Here is a 23106-nt window from a genome sequence, read left to right as displayed (position 1 = left end):
TTACTGTCACTGCTACAAACTAATTACCACAAACTAAGTGGCTTAAAATAGCATAAATTTATTATCTCACGGTTCTGTAGGTTAGAATAAACTCAACCCAGATCCTTCTTTTTTGTTGAAGACAAAGACTGATCGTTGTTCACTCTTGTTCACCCAGAACCTAAGACAGTGTCTAAAATATAGTAGGCACAGAATAAATATTTGTTTAATAAATGAATGATTCATCGTTTACAGTAATTTTGGCTTTTGCTGAGTATAGTGCTTATATTATTGCCTTGTGGTATGGCTAACAAGGCTTCTTGTAGATTTGTTTCAATGAAAGAGAGACCAAGTCCCACATCGGGCTCCCTGCTCAGCAGGGAGTCTGCTTCTCCCTCTGACCCTACCCCCTCTTGGGCTCTCTCTCTCTCACTCTCTCTCTCAAATAAATAAATAAAATCTTTCAAAAAAAAAAAAAAGTAAGAGAGACCAAACTAAATTAGACCCTTTTCCCCGTCTATTACTCTTTAAAAAAAATTTTTTTAAGAGAGTTTTAAATTCAACTGTTACTTATAACAATTTGAAACTTTGGCAGTACTAATTAAGTATAATATACAACTAGAGAGGGGCGCCTGGGTGGCTCAGTCGTTAAAGCGTCCGCCTTCGGCTCGGGTCATGATCCCAGAATCCTGGGATTGAGCCCCGCATCAGGCTCCCTGCTCCTCGGGAAGCCTGCTTCTCCCTCTCCCACTCCCCCTGCTTGTATTCCCTCTCTCGCTGTCTCTCTCTGTCAAATAAATAAATAAAATCTTAACAAAAAAATCCTTTAATTAAAAAAATACATATATGCAACTAGAGATAGTTAAAGTGGAAAGCAAACACCAGAGCATCGGCACAAATAAAACACCCTATACATCAATCCTCAATCATTTTCCATCTTTGCTCTCTGTAGGCATAACTTATTTAAATGTGTGCAAAACCCCTTGATTAGGGTGAGAGATGTGTTACCATCTTTCTGGCTTGAATGAGCTTGCATCTTCAATCAGGTATGAAAGCACCCATTTCTCTAGTCTGAGAAACTAACCCACTTTGTGCCTAAAAGCAAGTGTGAGCCTACTCTGAGTCTTCTTTTGCCTTCTCTACCCCCTTCCTCTTTAACTGTAGACAAAAGGGGAAAAGAGACCATTGGATCACAACATGAATCCACTGTTTCCAGAACATACTCTGAAGACCAGCTTTCTCCCTCTCATTCAGAATTCTTCCATCTCTGAAATGTAGCTATTTTCCCTTAGAAATGAAAAGCTGACTTAATTTGGTTAAAGTATAACCAAATTTTTTGGCCAGGAACACTTGCCAGGAACACTTTCTAGAACATATTTAAACATTAAATAACCTATTTTTTTAAGTTTTGAGGCAGGATTAAAAAGTCTCCACTTTTTAATTTTTACTCTTTCTAGTTTCAAAATATTTTATTCTAGTTTCAAAATTCAAAACATCTTACTCTTTCTAGTTTCAAATACACATGCACTGCACAAAATAAAGCAAGTTGCAAAGAGGTGAAGAGTTATATGCTTTTTAAAAGTTATAATGCTGGCCACCTGGGTGGCTCAGCCACTTAAGCATCTGACTCTTGGTTTTGGCTGAGGTCATGATCTCAGGGTCATGAGATCGAGCTTCATGTCGGGTTCCATGCTGAGGGTGGAGCCTGCTTAAGATTCTCTCTCTCCCTTTTTTTTTTTTTTAACATATAATGTATTATTTGACTCAGAGGTACAGGTCTGTGATTCATCAGTCTTACACAATTCACAGCGCTCACCATAGCACATACCCTCCCCAATGTCTATCACACAGCCACCCCATCCCTCCCACCCCCCACCACTCCAGCAACCCTCAGTTTGTTTCCTGAGATTAAGAATTCCTCATATCAGCAAGGTCATATGATACATGTCTTTCTCTGATTGACTTATTTCACTCAGCATAACACCCTCCAGTTCCATCCATGTCATTGCAAATGGCAAGATCTCATTCCTTTTGATGGCTGCATAATATTCCATTGTGTATATATACCACATCTTTATCCATTCATCTGTCGATGGACATCTTGGCTCTTTCCACAGTTTGGCTATTGTGGACATTGCTGTTATAAATATTGGGGTGCATGTACCCCTTTGGATCCCTACATATGTATCTTTGGGGTAAATACCCAGTACTGCAATTGCTGGGTCATAAGGTAGCTCTAATTTCAACTGTTTGAGGAACCTCCATACTGTTTTCCAGAGTGGTTGCACCAGCTTGCATTCCCACCAACAGTGTAGGAGGGTTCCCCTTTCTCCGCATCCCCGCCAACATCTGTCATTTCCTGACTTGTTAATTTTAGCCATTCTGACTGGTGTGAGGTGGTATCTCATTGAGGTTTTGATTTGGATTTCCCTGATGCCGAGCGATGTTGAGCACTTTTTCATGTGTCTGTTGCCCATTTGGATGTCTTCTTTGGAAAAATGTCTGTTCATGTCTTCTGCCCATTTCTTGACTGGATTATTTGTTCTCTGGGTGTTGAGTTTGATAAATTCTTTATAGATTTTGGATACTAGCCCTTTATCTGATAAGACATTTGCAAATATCTTCTCCCATTCGGTCAGTTGTCTTTTGGTTTTGTTGACTGTTTCTTTTGCTATGCAAAAGTTTTTTTATCTTGATGAAGTCCCAACAGTTCATTTTTGCCTTTGTTTTCCTTGCCTTTGGAGACGTGCCTAGCAAGAAGTTGCTGTGGTTGAGGTCACAGAGGTTGCTGCCTGTGTTCTCCTCAGGAAAAGAGTTTCTTAAAGGTTACAGTTTCTCTCCAATCTCCCTCTGTCTTGTCATATCCAGCGTCTACCCACAAACACACTCTCTTGGGCCCAGGAGGATGGATGAATAAGCCAGATGCAAATTCTCATAGCTTCATTAGACAGCAGCAACGCAAGGACAGGAAAGAGCTACACGTGCCTGAATGCAAAGCAGAGTCAAAGTACAAAGTACTTAGAGAACAGACTGGCAGGTGCATGAGGGAGGAAGTGTGCTCACAGACAGTCAGCATTTGCTGCGTGTGCATGTACCAGCCGGGCTTATTTACTATTTACGAGCCCCCGGGAACTATAAGATTCAGCCAGAGAACAGAAACTTCTTGAGCATCTCTTCTCCATGCATTAACCTAGACTTTCTTTCTATAAACTCAACCCAGATCCTTCCTTTTCCACTTCTGCTCCTCTGATGACATCCTGATTAGCATCCTGACCGATGTTTGAATCTTTGCCTCAAGGAAAAGAAAAAAAAAGTTCCTGAGTTTGTTGCCTGTTCTCAACCCCCTACCTAAAAAATTAGGAGTGACATATTTTCTAGGCACAAGGGAAGTCCCCAAACTCCAAACTCCCCCTATTTGCATGCTGATGCCTGGAATTCTACCATCTGAAACTCATCTGTTAATTTAAGGCTTGCCCCTTCTTAAAATACCAAGCTCCGCCTTTTCATAGAGGTGAATTATTCTTCGAGTTTCGCAGACGTCTGTACAATAAGGATCTGAGAGTGAAAGAAGGCTCTAAGCACCTGGGAAGTTAAAGGAGGACAAGTTCTGGACCAGAAGAGGGCGCACTCGCAGACAAATCACGCAAACCCCAGCCTGACGCAGGTCTGGTTCCTTACATGGATATCAATTTATGCCGTTTCACTTTCACGGTCAAGACACCTGTCAAATCAAAACTGTCGATCCAAATGGTCAAGCCACAAATTTTAAGACATTTGAAACTGACAAGAGCCAATTCAGTGAGGTAAGATGTGTAAAACATTCTTGCACACAAATAAAATTATATGTTTTATTAGTTCTGGTATTATCATCTAACTGGAGAAGGATCAATTCCCAAGATGCCTCCTACCATTCCCCTACAATATACATAAAGGAATTAATGTTTACCTATTATTCATGGAGCGTTGTGCTAGACAGCACAGTGGCTGTTTTATGTAATAAGCACGATAATCTGCCAGGTGGGTATTTCCAATCCCAGAGCCACAAATTGCTGATTGATAATTTATGGATTTCACTTGTGCTGTCACATCCTCCTTCTCTAAATCTACCAAAGGTATGCTACTACCTTAAGATCGATTAATATTTAATTTCACATCTATTTGGCACAATAAGTACAGGAATTAAATTATATAATATATGTAATTTGTGGAATTTATATTAGGTTTCCATCTCTCTGTGTGGTTCTTGGTGCAGACTGAATTCTCTGTTTTATGGCAAGGGCAGAGACCCCTCTGTCTCAAGGAATGAATATCTCCTTTTCTAAGTTCAGAGAGTCTTTATACCTTTATAATAAGAGTTCAGGGATTCCTGTTACGTCAAAAATCCCTGATGATAAATCATTCTAATTTGTTTGTAAAGTAATATTCAGGGTAGTATATCCCTATGCCTCTCCTTCTGGTGTCAACTTATCAAATAGAAAATAGAATCTATGGTGCTAAGAAATCCTAGCCTTAAACTGTGAATGTCCTATCTCAAGGCTATTCTCTAAACTGAATTTTTAAAGACAAAATAAAAGAAATCAAAAAGAGCCCCTTGATTGATGCTTCAATCTCAGGAAGACTAAATCCCCAACATTACCTCTACAACCACCTTCCTCTGAACTTGCATATCTCTCATAGGGGACTCAGTTTTTCTGTATTTAGCACATGTCAACGTGGAGTCCATGACATATACTCCATCCATGCCCAAGAGCCACCATTGGTAATATGCCCCTCTATAGGAGCACTCACATGGTGCCTGGAACTTTATTTTAAGCTTATATACTTCTTCTGAAACAAGAATCTCAACAGCCCCATGAGATAAGCAATATCATTCCCATTGCACAATAGGAACCTAGCCTCAAAAATAACCCATTGAAGGAAATGCATATCAAAACCACAATGAGATATCATCTTACACATGTCAGAATGGCTAGAATCAAAAACACAAGAAACAAGTGTTGGCGAAGATGTGGAGAAAAGGAACCCTCGTGCACAGTTGGTAGAAATGTAAATTGGAAACTGTGGAAAACAGTAAGAAGATTCCTCAAAAAATTAGAAATAGAACTACCATTTGATCCAATAATTTCACTACTGGGTATTTACCCAAAGAAAATGAAATCACTAATTCAAAAATATATACCCTATGTTTATTGCAGCCTTATCTACAATCACCAAATATGAAAGCAATCCAAGTGTCCATCAATAGATGAATGGATAAGGAAGATGTCATACACACACACACACACACACACACACACACACACACACACACACACACGGAATATTACACAGCCATAAAAAAGGATAAGATCTTGGCATTTGTGACAACATGGATGGATTTATTACGCTAAGTGAAATAAGTCAGACTTAGACAAATATCATATGATTTCACTTATATGTGGAGTATAAAAAACAAAACAAATGAGGGGTGCCTGGGTGGCTCAGTCAGTTAAACGTCTGCCTTCAGCTCGGGTCATGATTTCAGGGTCCTGGGATTGAGCCCTGAGTCAGGCTCCCTGCTCAGTGGAGAGTCTGCTTGAGGATTTTCTCCCTCCCTCTGCCCCTCCCCTGCGCTTGTGCCCTCTTTCTCTCTCAAATGAATACATAAATAAATCTTAAAAAAAAAAAGACAGAGACCACAGAGTGGATGTTTTTTTAAAGACCCAACTATATGTTTTCTACAAGAAGCCTACTGTAAATATAAAGACACAGATTAAAAGTAATGCAGTGGAACTGGGTATTTACCACAAAGATACAAATGTAGGGATCTGAAGGTGTACGTGCACCCCAATGTTTATAGCAGCAATGTCCACAATAGCCAAACTGTGGAAAGAGCCAAGATGTCCATCGACAGATGAATGGATAAAGATGTGGTATATATACACAATGGAATATTATGCAGCCATCAAAAGGAATGAGATCTTGCCATTTGCAACAATGTGGATGGAACTGGAGGGTGTTATGCTGAGTGAAATAAGTCAATCAGAGAAAGACGTGTATCATATGACCTCACTGATATGAGGAATTCTTAATCTCAGGAAATAAACTGAGGGTTGCTGGAGTGGTGGGGGGTGGGAGGGATGGGGTGGCTGGGTGATAGACATTGGGGAGGGTATGTGCTATGGTGGGCGCTGTGAATTGTGCAAGACTGTTGAATCACAGACCTGTACCTCTGAAACAAATAATGCAATATATGTTAAGAAAAAGAAAAAGAAGAAGAAGAAGATAGCAGGAGGGGAAGAATGAAGGGGAGTAAATCGAAGGGGGAGATAAACCATGAGAGATGATGGACTCTGAAAAACAAACTGAGGGTTCTAGAGGGGAGGAGGGTGGGGGGATGGGTTAGCCTGGTGATGGGTATTAAAGAGGGCACGTTCTGCGTGGAGCACTGGGTGTCATGCACAAACAATGAATCATGGAAGACTACATCAAAAACTAATGATGTAATGTATGGTGATTAACATAACAATAAAAAAATTTTTTTAAAAAGTAATTTAGTGGAGAAAAATATACCAAAAGAAAACGAGTAGATACATTAATTTGAGATGAAGCAGACTTCAGAACAAGGGAAATTATTAAAAGAAGATCTTTATAATGATGATGATAAAGGGGTTAATTTTCCCAGTATGTAATAATCATTAATGTGTATGCCCTTTAACAGCAGAGTATCAAAATAGGTGAGGCAAGAACCGATAGAAATACAAGGAGAAGTAGACAAACCCACTATTATAGTTGGAGACTTCAACATCCCTCTGCCCATAATTTAAGATCCAAAAGGCGGAAAATCAATAATGATACAGTTGAATTAAGTAGCAACATTAATCAACTGGATCTAATTAATATTTATAATATATTTCATCCAACGACAGCAGAATACACATTCTTCTCAAGCTCACACGGAATATACACCAGGATAGACCATATTCTGGGCCATAAAACACACCTTCACAGATCATACAAGGTAAACTCTCAGACCCCAGTGGAATTAAACTGGAAAGTGAGAACAGAAAGATAGATGGGAAAAATCCCAACATATACACGCTAGTGACTTTTTAATAACTCCCATTGCTGCGACTGCCAGCTTCCCCATTGAAAATTATAGTTCCTACAAATATCTGACACTATTCCCTACGCTGATTATTATATGAGACTTCCAACTCAGCGTCTAAGGGAGCGTGTAGACTGTGCGTGCATTTGGGAAAAGAGGAGCAGAGTGATGAAGATGGGGCAACTGGCAGACCCCCCTTTCTAATGCAAAGGTAGGTGAGGATACCTGAAGACACATTACAGGCAACCTAGCTTAGCCCACACACAATTTTAGGATTTCAATAGCGTTCAGTCTCCAGTGCCTGAAAGGTACCATATCCATGCTCAATTCTTGTAGTATTTGTCCATTACAGCTAAAACCCTCAGGCTGATTAAGATCTCCTGCCTCTTATGTAAAATACTAGACTTTTCAAGACACATTCAAATTAGAAGTGATTTTTTTTTCACTAAAACTCATTCCATAAACATTACCGAGCACTTACAATATATAGAAAAATAACTGGTACAGTCTTTCTCTTAAAAAGAGATTAAAAGCTAGCAGGATGCAGGGAGAGAAACAGAATTATATAATGCCATTAACATTATGGTGATATTACTACCCCAATGCTTGTATAGTGCTTTGAAGTTTACAATGTGCTCTCATATGAATTGTCATTCGAAGGACTTACGCAGCAACAAAAGTGAATGGGGGGCAGAGAGGAGACGTTTAGGATGAGGCTGGAGATGAAGTGAAAACAAACAAGTACTTGTTGAGTAACTACTGTATTTCAGACACTGGCCATCCATCTGTCCATTCATCTATTCAAAAAGAATCACAGAATAACTGATATATGCCTGGTAGGAACAGGAGATACAATGGTGACAAAACAAAGTCTCTGCCCTCAAGGAATTTACATTTGGAAGAAGAGGCAGAAACAAATAGATACATAATGACAGGTCGTAAAAAGTGCTAGGTTATCACAAGTAAACCCCAGTCTGCAGAGTAAGCCTTATGCTTCCGCCTTCCACGGAGGAAGATTAAGAGGTGCATAAAGGTTAAATTTCTCAGGGTTACACAGTCAACATTTAAAATGCTTGAACCTGAATTCAAAGGCTGTGCTCTTTTGAACAAACTGCCTCTAGGTTCCATAATGCAGCCCAAGGTTACGAGATAGGCCACCATTCTATCCTGTCCTGACATTGCACCAAAATCTGGAAACTTCTAAGATGATTGGCCAGTGGAGTGGGTGGAATCATATTAATTCAAAAGAGAAACCAATAGTAAGCAACTTCAACACTAGTGTCGAGATCTGACTTGGCTGGTCCCAGGCTCTCCTCTAGACAGCTTCAGCCAATGCCTCGCAGAACCATTAAATAGCAAGAGAATACTATAACTGTCTTCCCTACACTTCTCTTTTCTTAAGAACTCACCTTTCTCAAGACAATTTTACAGAAAAGGAAGAGGAAAATACAAGAGGCATAATATCAGAGTTCAAATTAATGGGGAAATCTACTTCAAGTTGTAAATATGTGAGGTGTTTTTTTTTCCCAAAATCAGAAGGCATTTAAAAATTTTTTTAATTGGACACAATAGAATATCTTCTTAAAGTAAAATTACCAAAACCCAATTACTCACAGGTACTGGCTGCTACCATTGTGCTATCTTTCCAGATTTCTTCCAGGCATGTAGATTTTTTTCCCCCAAGATAACATTATATGATACATTCAGTGTTTCAATCTATCACTGAAAGGGAATATTACCATGTCTATAAGTTCTACATTATCAATCTAAATGACTGTAGTACTAGATTGTTCTACTGTACCATAATTTACTGAAACAATTTTATGTATCAGACATTAACTTAAATTCTAATTTCCTCTATGATCAACTTTTTTTTGTACTTACGATAGTAAGCACTAACACATTAGCATAAATTCTTAAAGTAGAATTACTGCATGAAAGGATTTTCATATTTTAAGTTTTGACACATATTTCCAGAATGACCCCAGAAAGTTTGTCCTTTTGTATACAATCCCACCAACCACTATGGCGTTGACCAACTTTTCATATGTGGACTGACCAACTGCATTTCTCTGTGAATTACGACCCATTTTTGCTTTAAAGTAGCTATCTGTTTCTTACTGATTGACAAAAAAGTTCTTTATACATCAAAGATATTAAGCCTATTGGTATTATGTTTTTTACATATATTTTCCCAGGTTTTCCATTTCTTTTTAACTTATTTTTCATGCTTTTGAACATTAAAGTTTCCTATTTTTATTTAGTCAAATCTAATAATCTTTGGTGCTATTCTTCAAAGTCCTCTACCCCCAAAATTATAAAAACATTTAGTTAAACTTCTTTCTAATATTTTAATTAATTTTTTGACATTTATATTACTAAGATGACAAAATCTTCAGTCTTCTATTCCCATGAGAAGTTAAAAAGTAATATAATTTCTTTCAGCTCATAGCATCTACCTCTAAAAAGAAATCAAACAAAAAGAAAAAGAAATCAAACATTCAAACACTACAAGAAATGGGCTGCTTCTTTACAATACCTTAATCATCAGCTAAAACTAGAAAACTAACATATTATTTGACCTAGTAAGTCCAGATGCACATGAAAATGTATTTACAAAATGTTGAGGGCAGCATTATTTGAAAATAGTAATTAGAGCCCAACTAGGCAAACTGAAGAGGTCAATGTATGAGTTTTGTGACCCCTCACCTAAATATATTCTATAAGCTTGACTCCCAATGCCACCCACCCACCCCTAGTTTCCATATTCCCTCTCCAACCCCTGTCTCCCAAGATTGTTATGCTCGCCTGGCTAGCAACCCCCAATCCAGTCTAGCCCTAATGACCAATGCTTATTCTCGACCTGCCTGGTTGCCATATACTTAAGAAAACCATTCTCTACCTTAGTAGTCAATGTATTTACCCATTGCATTCTACAAAGGATTAGGGAGATCTTAGAGCAACAGCAACAAAACACACATACTAAAACAATAAAATGTAGGTAAGAAACTGTTAAGAGACTACACTTGAAAAAGTATGGAGTAGGAAATTAAGCCACATATATGTTTTGAGTATATGGAAGACAAAGTAAGGGGAAATGGTCCAGTACATAGTCTTCATTGTCTATGAGGAAGAATCTTACTGGTTTCCCAGGGGAGCGCTCCCTTACACTGGGGTTTAGGACAAATGTTTCCCTTGTGGTCTCAAATAGGGACACTGAATAGATCCTGCCCTTAATACTGTCTTAAGGTGGGCTCTCCTTTTTAGATACCCCTGTTAAAGACAATAACATAATTCTGAATACAGAATACCATTTGCAAGGCTTTCTATTTGTTAGGTGGCACTAAAAAACTCCAGAGTGCCAGTTTTAGGTAATGTTATTCCTGGATGCTGGCATAGATTCCTATCAGATCATATTAAAAAAAAAAAAAACCTTTTAAGAAAAAATTCAATTTTCAACAGGAATTAAAAGGCTCCAGTGAAAAGTATATATGGAATCTAGGAAAATCGACAGAGAAGTTTATTTCAGAGGCTTTTTTAAAAGATGTATTTATTTATTTGGGGAGGGGGTGCTGAAGGAGAGGGAGAGAGAATCCTAAGCAGATTCCCTGCTGAGCACAGAGCCCATTGCAGGGCTCCATCCCATGACCCTGACTGAGATCATGACCTGAGCCACCCAGGTGCTCCCAGAGGCTTTTTATATATCCCAACCCCTCAAGTTAAATCATAAAAAGCTCTCAACTATAACAGAACTGGAAAAAGAAACATCAAGAAATAGGTTGTTTGCAGGATGCTTTGTTATGCTTTTATTTCAGGGAAAGTGCTCGCTTCTTCTTTCATCTGGTTTACTCTTTTCTTTCTTAGCCTGTTCTCTTCAAATATAATGTCATTCCTGCAGCTACCAAGACTATCTATTTTCTATTGTTGAACTGGATTTTAGTCATCTCAACTATTTGAATTTTTAAAACTTATCTGTCCTTGGACACACTGATATTCTTATTGAAAAGAGTTTTGTCCTCTGATGGCCAAATATCTGATTTTAAGAAAACAAACAAACCTATTTTGCTATAATATAGCAATAGTAGAAAATCCCTGAGGTTTGAATCATCAAACCTGGTTAAAAATCTCTTTCTATTAGTCTATTTTAGAATCCACATATAAGTGAGATTATGCAGAACTTGTTTTTCTGTGTCTGGCTTATTTCATTTGCATAACATGCTCTACTCATAGAAGCAGAGAGTAGAATGGTGGTGACCAGGGGCTGGAGGGAGCAGGAGTTGGGAGGTGTCGGTCAAGGAGCACAACATTTAAGTTACGCAAGATGAGTAAGTTCTGGAGATCTAATGTACAGCATGGTGACTACAGTTAAAAATACTTTATTGTATACTTGAAATTTGTTAAAAGGGTAGATCTTAAGTGTTTTCATGAGAAACAAAAAAGAAACAGAAAAGTACTTGAATATTAAAAAAAAATTCTCTTTCACCAAGTCAGACTGGTTCTTGAAAAATAAACAGGGCGCCTGGGTGGTTCAGTTGTTAAGTGTCTGCCTTTGGCTCAGGTCGTGATCCCAGTCTCCTGGGATCGAGTCCTGCATCGGGCTCCTTGCTCAGCAGGGAGTCCAGTTCTCCCTCTCCCTCTGCCCCTGCTTGTGTCCCCTCTCTCGCTGTGTCTCTCTCTGTCAAATAAATAAATAAAATCTTTAAAAAAGAAAGAAAAAGAAAGAAAGAAAGAAAGAAAGAAAGAAAGAAAGAAAGAAAGAAAGAAAGAAAGAAAGAAAGAAAGAAAGAAAGAAAGAAAGAAAGAAAGAAAGAAAGAAAGAAAGAAAGAAAGAAAGAAAGAAAGAAAGAAAGAAAGAAAGAAAGAAAGAAAGAAAGAAAGAAAGAAAGAAAGAAAGAAAGAAAGAAAGAAAAGAAAGAAAGAAAGAAAGAAAGAAAGAAAGAAGAAAAGAAAGAAAGAAAGAAAGAAAGAAAAGAAGAAAAAGAAAAGAAAGAAAGAAAGAAAGAAAGAAAGAAAGAAAGAAAGAAAAGAAACGATCTTCTCTGTTCACCCCTAAAGTGAGGAGTTTTGGATTAAGTCACCTCTGAATCTTTAACAGTCTGTCCATAATACCTGCATGTGCTCTGAACAAAGACTGCAGCTCTACCCTCTATCAAGAGCCCTGTAGGCCCAGTGAGGTCCAAGTGTCTCTGAGTGCCCAGATGATTACTTATCAGGGCCTGATTCTTCTTTTCCTTTAAAGGAGGAGGTGAGGATTAAGTAGCAGACTATTTGATCAACCACTTAAGCCTTATCTACCCACTATAATTCTGGTAAACCAAAGTTAAGTTCCAGACTCTCTCATCTGGCAGAATGGTATAGGGAGAAAGCCTCTGGAATCTGTTAAACAAAAATTATTCACTGGACACTTGTTTAAAATGGCAAGACAAATTTTATTCAAGACTATTGCAACAGGGGTCAAGATGATTGCAATAAAGTAAAGAGATTAAGCTTAACTCCAAATACAATAAGGATAGGTGGGGATTTATAGCCAATGAGCAGAGTGAGGGGGTCAGCGGATGGAAAATTATGAAAAGGACACATCAAGACCAAGGAATTCAGACGTCAAGGGTAGGGGCTTCTTGCTAAACTGATTTAGCAGAATTCTCAGCAAGTAAAGACACAGAAAGCCAAGATCCAGGCCTAGTTGAAAAGAGGGCTCAGAGGAGCCCAATTAACATTTGGTCTTTGTCAAGTCCAAAAAACTATTTGGATTTGAATCCTCGATTTGCCACTGACTAACTTTGCACTTGTGCAAATGTGGGCAAGACATTAACTTCTCCTTAAGCTTCAGCTTCTCCAATATAACATGGAGATGATCATAACCACTCTCTAGACCCCACAGAGACATCATGAGAATGAAAATCAAGATGAGATGCTGCCGGTGAAAGCCTTTGGTAAAGTATAAAGCCCTGCATACATGTGAGGAAGCTACTCTTGCAGGACATAAGGCAAGCCATTAGTCCAATGACCAGAGTCTTGCCATCTCACTCTTGTCAGAGGAAAGGCATCGGAGTATGATGGCTCTTGCTGTCCACTCAGGGTATTTCCAATAGGAAAGAAGAATCATCAGGGTAAAGAATTTCCTGGCCGGGCACCTGGGTGGCTCAGTTGGTTAAGCGACTGCCTTCGGCTCAGGTCATGATCCTGGAGTCTCAGGATCGAGTCCCACATCGGGCTCCCTGCTCAGCAGGGAGTCTGCTTCTCCCTCTGACCCTCTTCCCTCTTGTGCTCTCTATCTCTCATTCTCTCTCTCTCAAATAAATAAATAAAATCTTTAAAAAAAAAAAAAGAATTTCCTGGCCACAGAAGGGGAGACCATAGTGCAGTTTTTCTGCGTAGTCATGATGATCTGGATGCTCAAGAGAGCCTTAAAAGAATATACAATAAATGATGCTGTCCCCTCACGACACTCTACTCCTAACCCTAATGTACCTTCTCCCAAGGTAGACCTGGAGGAGAATGGTCTGCACCATGGGCCAGAGCAACCATACCAATGTGAAGGAATTTGTCTTCCTGGAACTCACTCACTTCCAAGAGCTAGAATTGTTCTTGTTTGTGGTCTTCCTTGCTGTGTATGTAGCAACCGTGCTAGGCAATGCCCTCATTGTGGTGACCATCACCTGTGAGTCCCACCTTCACGCTCCTATGTACTTTTTGCTGCGGAACAAGTCAGTCCTGGACATTGTTTTTTCATCTGTCACTGTTCCCAAGTTCCTGGTGGACCTGTTATCAGAGAAGAAAACCATCTCCTACAATGGCTGCATGGCACAGATCTTCTTCTTCCACTTCGCTGGTGGGGCAGACATTTTCTTCCTCTCTGTGATGGCCTATGACAGATATCTTGCAATCACCAAGCCCCTGCATTATGTGACCATTATGAGGAGAGAGGTGTGGGTGGGTTTGGTGGTGGCTTCCTGGGTGGGCGGTGGTTTGCACTCAATTGTCCAGATAATTCTGATGCTCCCGCTCCCCTTCTGTGGCCCCAACATCCTAGAAGCCTTCTACTGTGACGTGCCCCAAGTGGTTAAGCTGGCCTGCACAGACACCTTTGCCCTGGAGCTTCTCATGATCTCTAACAATGGGCTGGTGACCCTGCTGTGGTTCCTCCTGCTCCTGGGGTCTTACACCGTCATTCTGGCGATGCTGAGATCTCACTCTGGGGAGGGGCGGAAAAAGGCCCTGTCCACCTGCACCTCCCATATCCTCGTGGTGACTTTGCACTTCGTGCCTTGCGTCTATATCTACTGCAGACCCTTCACTACACTGCCCATGGACACAGCTGTGTCCATCAATAACACGGTCATTACCCCCATGCTGAACCCCATGATCTACACCCTGAGGAACCAGGAGATGAGGTCAGCCATGAAAAGACTGCAGAGAAGGCTTGGGCCTTCTGAGAGCAGTAAGCTGGGGTGAGCACTCACATGGAGACTGGAAATCTATGATCTGGGTTCCTCGAACTGCTATCCTGAGGCAACGGATGGCTAGCTCTCTCACCAGTCATTTCTATATATCCTCCTAGCTGTTCAACTCTCTTAGCAGGAATCTAACAACAAAAGGAAGAGAAGAGATTGAACATGAGCTATTGGGCTTGTGAACTTGGGAGAAGCAGTGGGTAGAAGATGGAAATCAATTACCTAATGCTATTTTGGTGTAATCTGTGATTCTCTGCCAACATATTTTACATGAGTTTTACGCCCTGCAATATGGAAATGACATTGTCCGTTCACAAGGTGTTCATGAGGATGAAGAATGATAAATGTTGAGAGGATGGTGGTTCTGAAGATTAGCACCACTGGTGGCGTTAATCAGGCACGCAATCCACGTTCCCTATCGTCTATCCCTCTAATCCTAAATATGCACATGTGGAGATTATGGATGTGTTTATTTCATACGTGCTCTCTAATGACTCTGTATTTCCAGTTAATTATTAAAATCACTTCTTGATTTAATATTCTGAATACAGAATCTTCAATATATTTCACCAACTAGTGAAAAGAGAAAAAATGTTTTAAACGTGTTCAGTCGGATATATACATGGACAAATCTACACATGGACCAAGAATTTCCTCTTCTCAGGTCCATTCTACTAATTTGCCCATGGAAATTAACCTCAAAAGTGCTTGTATGGTTTGGGGATATATCTGCACAAATTCCACCATGGTAAATTATTTTATGTTAACCTGAACTTTCTTCTTCCCCCTCTTCTCTCCCCATTTCACCCTCAGAGCTTTTATAGCTGGAGCAAATCTATAGGTTTTGTCTTTGAATGCCTGACAATTCAAGAGAAGTCACTTAGAACAACAACAAAAATACCTAAGAGATACCTTTTCACACACTCAATACCCGTTTTGTGTACCAGGAGAGGGAAGAAACCTATCATATGCAGGGTCATTTAGGAATAGCCACTGGGTCGGTGTTGTAATCCATGTCTCTCCAAAGAAGAATTCCACAGAATTTAATATGTAGAAAGACAATAAATGTTTCTTCACTCCCTATGCTCATGTCACATTCCACCCTCCAGTCTACAATTGTCATTCAGAAATCAATTAGTAAAAAAGCAACATACAGTAAATCAGAATATTCTAACATACAGAACAATTTTTTGTAAATTGTTATGACGCATTAAAAGGTCCTAGGAAGTGACACATAAATGTGATCTTCTCTGAATCCTACAAGACAGAGACATTAGGCCAAGACTTTTTTTTTTTTTTACCTTTGTTTTTATTTTATACAGAATTTACTCCCAGGCCATAAGGGTTTTATCTTTAGTTTCTTCTGGGATATCTTTTTCTTCTGTGCAACCTCCTCTTCTAGTTTAGGAAAAACCTTCTCTCTTTCAGTAAGAAGCAACTCAGAGGGGCAGGGAGAGCTCATGTGTGGGTTAACCTGACCATGAGCCCTGAAAATTCCATGCCACATCTTGGGAGCTTTGTTCACCTGGATGTGCTCAGTGACCAGAGAACCTACATCTAAACCCTTAGGGTCACCATGACTCTGCATTTTTAAGCATGTACAGTAAAAATTCAGTACTCCTTTTGGGCCACCGACCCTGTATCCCGCCCCACTATTTGGCCTGGGCGCACCGACCAACTCTACCATTATAGCAACAGTATGGCACACATTGTTTCTGCAAAGTGACATCCTTCAGATACTTACTTGGTGGTTTTTCAGATATGCATACCCCTTGATGGCCTGGGTAGTTTTATGTGTGTTCTTAAAGAGAACATGAAGATTTGCATGATTTTGTAGGGTTTTCTGGGTCAAGTGAATAGTGAACAATTTTCAGAGGTCACTTCAGGCCACTTATGGAAGAGGCTAGGCCAAGACTTTTAATCATATGTCCGTGCTTCTCAAATTTTTAAAAATTACTGTCCCCCTCCAAGGAACTTTATTAGATATTTTTCCTAATTGCTCTCCCACAAGAAAAAAAATCTTTAAAGATTTTATTTATTTATTTAACACAGAGAGAGTAAGCGGAGGGGGGGGGCTGCAGGCAGAGGGAGAGGGAGAAGCAGGTTCCCCACTAAGCAGGGAGCCCAATGCGGGGCTCAATCCCAGGACCCTGGGGTCATGACCTGAGCCGAAGCCAGACGCTTAACTGACTGAGCCACCCAGGCGCCCCACCCTAAGAAAATTTAATACCAAAGATATACAGCATATCTTTTTATGTACTGAAATTCTTTGAAGGGCCACACAGCATTGTAATATCTAAGATTTTTTTGGCCCCCAAGAACCAATTTTTGTCCCCTTGGGCATGTTGCTCACATTGAGAATGAATGATCATATGACATTAGATGTTTCTATTAATATGTTTCCCTAAAACTCAGAGAATCACAGAACAGATAGATTTATGCCTTCTGGTGTTTTACAAGAATTCAGAAAACAGAAACGTGGGCATCTGTGTGTGTATGTATGCATGTGTGTATGTGTGGACTTGCATGCAGCAATGACTTGGAAACTGTTTAATAACCCCCACTGGAACTCCAACATGATCAAAGAAGGTCTGTTCTCTTTCCACACTCATGCCCAGTAAAATTCCCTTTGCTAATTCTTGTATTTAGGCTTGGGCCTGAGGGACTAGTGCATGTGACAGGGGCAAGCAGAAGAGCCATGATGACACAACTCCCTGAGTCTGCCCTTTCCAATGTGAAGGTGGAAGAGAAGACCTTGAAGTCTAGTGTTCTCTAATCTTGAGATGCACCTGACCTTCTAACATGATGGTTCCCCAGCATCATATACACTGACACCCACCCACCCAGTCTCAGATGGTGCGAATTTCTGGTTGGACACCAAAGGTTTAGGTAAGGACATGGACCTGTCAGTGTGAGACATTGTGGATTATGCATGAATACGATAAGCATGAAAAATGTACCCAGTGCATTAGATACTGCAAAAATAGCTCTCTCTTTAGTGAGAGAAAAATGATGTGGATGTTAAATATTGGGAAAGGAGGAATGTCTTTCTAAGAAGGAGCCACAGACATGGGGTCAGCATGCTTAAAGAGAAAGCAGCTGGTATTTGGTAGAACAACGGAATTGCATTTAAGGAGATTTTATTCCAGCTTAGGGTCTGTACATGGGGATCACAGAGCATTTTTACACAGGATGGGTGTTCCCTTAAAAATACATCATTCTAAAATGCCCTAAATTCCCTTAAAAACTGTAGAGGTTTGGGGGTACCTGGGTAGCTCAGTCAGTTTAGCATCTGCCTTTGGCTTAGGGTGCTGGGATCAAGCCTTGCATTGCACTCCCTGCTTGGTGGGGAGCCTGCTTCTCCCTCTCCCTCTGCTTGTGCTTGGTGCTCGCTCTCTCTCTCTCGCTCTCTCTCTGTCAAATAAATAAATAACATCTTTAAAAAAAAAAGCTGTAGAAGTTTCAAAGGCAGCCCCATATCCACACATTGCCCATGATTCACTGAGTATCTTTTGCCTTTGACCCAGAGCCAGCTTTATTCCCAAACCCGATGGTCTAGCACTGAAACCTCTGACCCACTTGGTTAACCCACACAAGTTCATTGAAACACAAACAAGCAAATTGGTTCAAAGGGAAGCTGTTCTACTGAATAGCATTTTACATTCTGCCAACGTCTTCTTAAATAACTCTTCATGACAACCAGGGAAGATCCTGTTTTCAGGGGATAGGGAAAGAAATCAAGTTAATTGAATGCCTACTATGTGCTGGGAACTTTACAGACATAATCGTAGTTGCTCTTTATGCTACCCAATGAAGTAAGTATTATGCTTCCTAGTTTACAGAGGAGGAAACTGAAGGAAAATAGAGGACTTGCTCCAGGTAAAAAAGAAGGAAGAGGCAGAATTCCAGTCCAGGTATGCCCTACTCCAAAGCCCTTAACATTGTTCCACACCCTATCACACTATTTTACAACTGAGGATCTGAGGCAGAGAGACGAATGACTTTCTCAAGGTCACAAAGCTATTTTATAGCCTGGATCAGAAATGCATCTCTATCTGGTACCCCTGAGGTCAAGTCAAGGACATTAACAAAAGAGTTGCTTAGCCTGTGTTTGTCAAGATCCTTCTCACTCACCCTCATTCCAATGCCAATGCTTATAAGTCATGATGAACACTTACCAGGTAGGTTTATTCATTAATTAAAAAAACAAAAAAAACACATTTTTTGAGCACCTAACACTTTACCTACCAAACTAGGTAAAGCTTTGGTGATGTTAGGATGAATGAAACACTGAGCAGGCAGGATGAACTTGAGGGGTAATAGGGAAATTATACTGAACTAAGGAGAGACAGACATGTAAGAACTTAGATGGAACGATCTGTTACAACTACCAGAAGAGAAGTCAGTGCAGAGAATGATGAGTCCCAAAGGGGTGTCAGGAAAGTTTTCACAGAATAGGAGGCTCTGAACCTGAGTGTTGAAAGATCAGTGTCTGTGAAGGTGGATAAATAGGAGTTTCTGGAAGTGGGGAGGGCATGGTGGGTAGAGCAAGCCGCAGGAACACAGATCCAAAGGTGTGGGCTAGCAAAAATTTGCATTTAAATACCTGAAACAGAGGATCGAGGAAACAGGGGCCAGACAATACCAACAGGAGTTTAATCTTTATTCTGTAGACAATAGACAATAGACAATATTCTGTTCAGACAAATGAATATATGGTATTCTGTAGACAATAGGCAATATTCTGTAGACATTAAAGATTTTCAGACAAATGAATATATGGTCCCATTTGTGACTTGTAATTACATTTCTGGAAAAAACAGACAGGATGAATTAGAGAAAACTACACTGAAGGAAAGGAAACCAGTTAGGAAACTTGCAATGATCTAAGGAGAAATAATAAGGGGTTAACTGAGGAGGAAGAGAAGGGGACCCACTGGGAGAGGTGAAGAAAGTAGAATCCTCAGGATAGTTTTTACAGTGTCCTGGTTCCTTTCAATGTGAGTGGCTCAGTAGAAGTCTTTTGGATAAAACATGCTGCCTATCAGTACCTGCTGTGGAGGCCACTGTGCTCACCGAGACAGAATAAACAGAGGAAACAAGGCAAGTGGTCATATTCTTCAGAGCAAAGGAGCTGTAATGTGTGACTGGGGGTTATTTATCCACATAATTTCTTAAGGCTCTCAAAGCTTGTTTCTACACAGACCAAGAGTGATGCTTCCCAAGTGGGCACGTTCTGGGGACCACCTAGATGGTGGTGCCAGATGGCTCAGACAGATGCTTAGGCTGAAGATGGCTTTTTCCTCGGAGTTAACTTTGTCACCACTGCCACCATCGTAAATCTTCTCAGAAATTACTAAAATGGCATGAGTGGAATATGTATTGTGCTGAAAGCTAAACTTCACCACTAGCTTTCTCTATGTCCTTCTGCATGTCAATTAAACTTCCCTGGGACTTCATTTTTTTCAAAATTGACCCTCAAGCAATAAAATATTGCTCACTCCTGACTCCCACAGGCAAACTAGCATGAATTAAAAATTCTCTAAGTTGGATCTGCCACTTCCTTCCCAAACAGGACTCTATAGTTAAGAGAACCTATGGGCCTCCAGGGACAGGGAGCTACCATTGTTCCATTGGGTGTTGATCTGTACCCTGTTAGGCAATGCAAGTCCTAAGCTCATCAGAAACTCCTCAGGTTTTATAGGAAGGGTGTACCTGCATCGCCTACATCTCTGTGGTAGGCTTGTACTTCATGCCCTTTCTCTACGTATGCATGCCTGGACTTTGCTGTCTTCTTTGTGAACAGAACCATCTCTGGTACCATCCTTGTCATCTTTGTGTTAAACCCCGACCTCTGGGTATTGATGAAATGAAATTTTTTAAAGTTGAAAAAAAAAATCTTGTCATTTCTAAAAGATATAGAAGGGCAGTGGTCTAAAATTCCTTGGTCGTGGAGAGAAGAAATGAAGGGGTTGATGAAACCCACTCTTGAAAGGACTAGGACAATTCTGTAAAGAGTCTTTTATACAAATTATTCTTGGATTTATAGATTCTGCAGCTGGCAGGCAGTGTGGAAGAGCAGAAAGATTCTAGAACTAAGAAGAGACTTGTGTTACCTTTCCTGCGCCACTGATTTTCCATATGACCTTGGAAAATTGGCTTAATGTTTATTGAGTTCACTCTCTTTCAGTTTTGGTGTTAATTGACATGGGAATGCTAATACCTTCCCCTCTAACCTCAGAGGGATATTAGAAAAATTGATGGTAATTAGGTGTGCAGTGCTTTTAAAACTATAACACGCTGTTCAAATCAATCCCATTCATGGTGTCACTGGAAGGCCTATGAGGGTTGGTTTATTCCAATGGCTTTTAAGGCATAGAAACAAAGTGGAATGAGAATAAAATCAGAGGTGCTCCCATTCATGGAGGTGTAGGGAGCCCACAGCTCCTTCCATGAAGCCTTCCTTAGTTCTCTTCCTCGACAACCTCTGGGGTGGATTTTTTTTTTTTTTGAACCAAAATATCATGTAACATTTAATAACTGCAAATATATTTATTACAATTTACAGATTAAAGTTATATACACAAATATAATTTTAGCCATAAAATCCCAACAAACTGGTTACACTCACATCACTGGATCTGGAGAAGCCCATTTAGAGTCTTCTAGTCCCCTAAATTCACCTTCCTTAAGTTATACAAAAATAAAATCTGATAGTTTTGATTTCAAGTTAAAGATGAAGAGGTGCTGTTATCACATCACAATACTCAAAAAATTTTACCTGTCTGTACAACGCCTTTCACATGCTACATTGATACTTAAAGCACCATTGCAAGACTTTAAATGTGTATGACATTCAATTACAATATCCAAGTTTAACTTTGTTTTAACAACTAGGATTGGGATGAAACGACAAGAATTTTTTCTCCATCAGTCCAACTCAGAAACAGCCCCTTCGGTCCTGTCTGTCTAGGGTTGGATTTTAACAGATGCCAAAGGCCCCGGTAAGTACAGTAGGGAAACGAATGATCTAGCTCAACCCACATTTTGGGCTAAGGAGGGAGCTGAAGCAAGTTAGAACTGAGTGACTTCCCCAGGTAACACAGCAGGTTCATAAAGAATAAGATATATGATTAAAACTATATTTATGCATGTTCAATTTCCACGTAAGAGATAAATCTTTGCTTGATTTCAATGCCTCAGCAATATTATTGTTTCTTTCAAAGCTGTACATGGAGGAAGAAATATCACCCAATGGCCATGAAAAATCATACCAGGGTGTCTGAATTTATTTTTTGTGGACTTACCCAGTCTCAAGAGCTGAGCTTGCTCTTATTTTTCTTTTTATCTGTAGTTTATGTAACAACTGTGTTAGCAAATGTTGCCATCATGGTCACCGTGACCTGTGAGTCCCGCCTTCACAACCCCATGTACTTCCTGCTCCGCAATCTCTCAGTCTTGGACATCTGCTTCTCCTCCATCACTGCTCCCAAGGTCCTCGTGGACCTTCTGTCAAGGACAAAGACCATCTCCTTCAACGGTTGCATCACTCAGATGTTCTTCTTCCACCTTATCGGTGGGGCAGACCTTTTTTCTCTCTCTGTCATGGCCTTTGATCGCTACATGGCCATCTCCAAGCCCCTGCACTACGTGACCATCATGAGTAGGGGGCGATGCACTGCCCTCATTGTGGCCTCCTGGGTGGGGGGTTTTGTTCACTCCATCGTGCAGATTTTCCTGTTGCTGCCCCTCCCCTTCTGTGGACCTAATGTCGTTGCTGGCTTCTACTGTGATGTCCCCCAGGTCCTCAAACTCGCCTGCACCGACACATTTGCTCTTGAGATCTTAATGATTTCCAACAACGGTCTTCTCACTACCCTGTGGTTTGTCTTCCTCCTTGTGTCCTACACAGTCATCTTGATGATGCTGAGGACTCACGCTGGAGAGGGCGGGAGGAAAGCCATCTCCACCTGCACAGCCCACATCACTGTGGTGACTCTGCACTTTGTGCCCTGCATCTATGTCTATGCCCGGCCCTTCACTGCCCTCCCCATGGACAGAGCTGTCTCCATCACCTTAACGGTCATCATCCCTGTCCTGAACCCCATGATCTATACCCTAAGGAACCAGGAGATGAAGTCATCCATGAGGAGACTGAGGAGAAGACTTATGTTTTCTGAAAGGGGATAACCTCATTATAGACTGTCGATCAAGATACAAACATAATGGAAATATGTTCTTAAAAATATTCGCTGTCACATATTGGGCTCAACCATGCATAGACAATTAACTATAGCAGGATGGCACAGACACAAAGAATCAGTGACCTGAAACACTGGTATTGAGAAAGAACACCGACAGGAAGTTAAACAGAAAGAACACAGTACTTGAAGAGCAACTGACAGCAAGCAGGGTATAAATGTGAAATATAATAGGTCTTGGGTGTCCCAGCAACAGGGTGAAGGATAGCACTGCGATGTCCACACATGCAGTAGGCAACAGGGACATCTATCTCAACATAGCAGGGCTCCAGCTGCTAGGTCCCAGTCCAGCAATAGTTACCCTATGACTATTTATTAAGTATAT

General features: G+C 40.4%; 2 protein-coding genes across 2 annotated transcripts; both read left to right on the top strand.

Moving 5' to 3' along the window:
• Window positions 1–13492: 13492 nt before the first annotated feature.
• On the top strand, window positions 13493–14521 carry OR4D6 (olfactory receptor family 4 subfamily D member 6). The gene has a single exon (XM_028111338.2). It carries the CDS (start codon window positions 13565–13567, stop codon window positions 14519–14521), a length of 957 nt encoding a protein of 318 aa, XP_027967139.1. The 5' UTR covers window positions 13493–13564.
• Window positions 14522–21774: 7253 nt separating this feature from the next.
• On the top strand, window positions 21775–22710 carry LOC114215365 (olfactory receptor 4D11-like). The gene has a single exon (XM_028111336.1). It carries the CDS (start codon window positions 21775–21777, stop codon window positions 22708–22710), a length of 936 nt encoding a protein of 311 aa, XP_027967137.1.
• Window positions 22711–23106: the final 396 nt, after the last annotated feature.

This window comes from Eumetopias jubatus, unplaced genomic scaffold (assembly GCF_037043125.1).
Source record: "Eumetopias jubatus isolate StellerSeaLion01/CBP00866 unplaced genomic scaffold, mEumJub1_p1.0 scaffold_13, whole genome shotgun sequence".
Lineage (NCBI taxonomy): Eukaryota > Metazoa > Chordata > Mammalia > Carnivora > Otariidae > Eumetopias > Eumetopias jubatus.
Note: the sequence above shows the minus strand (reverse complement) of the source record. Positions and strands in the feature narration are given on the sequence as shown.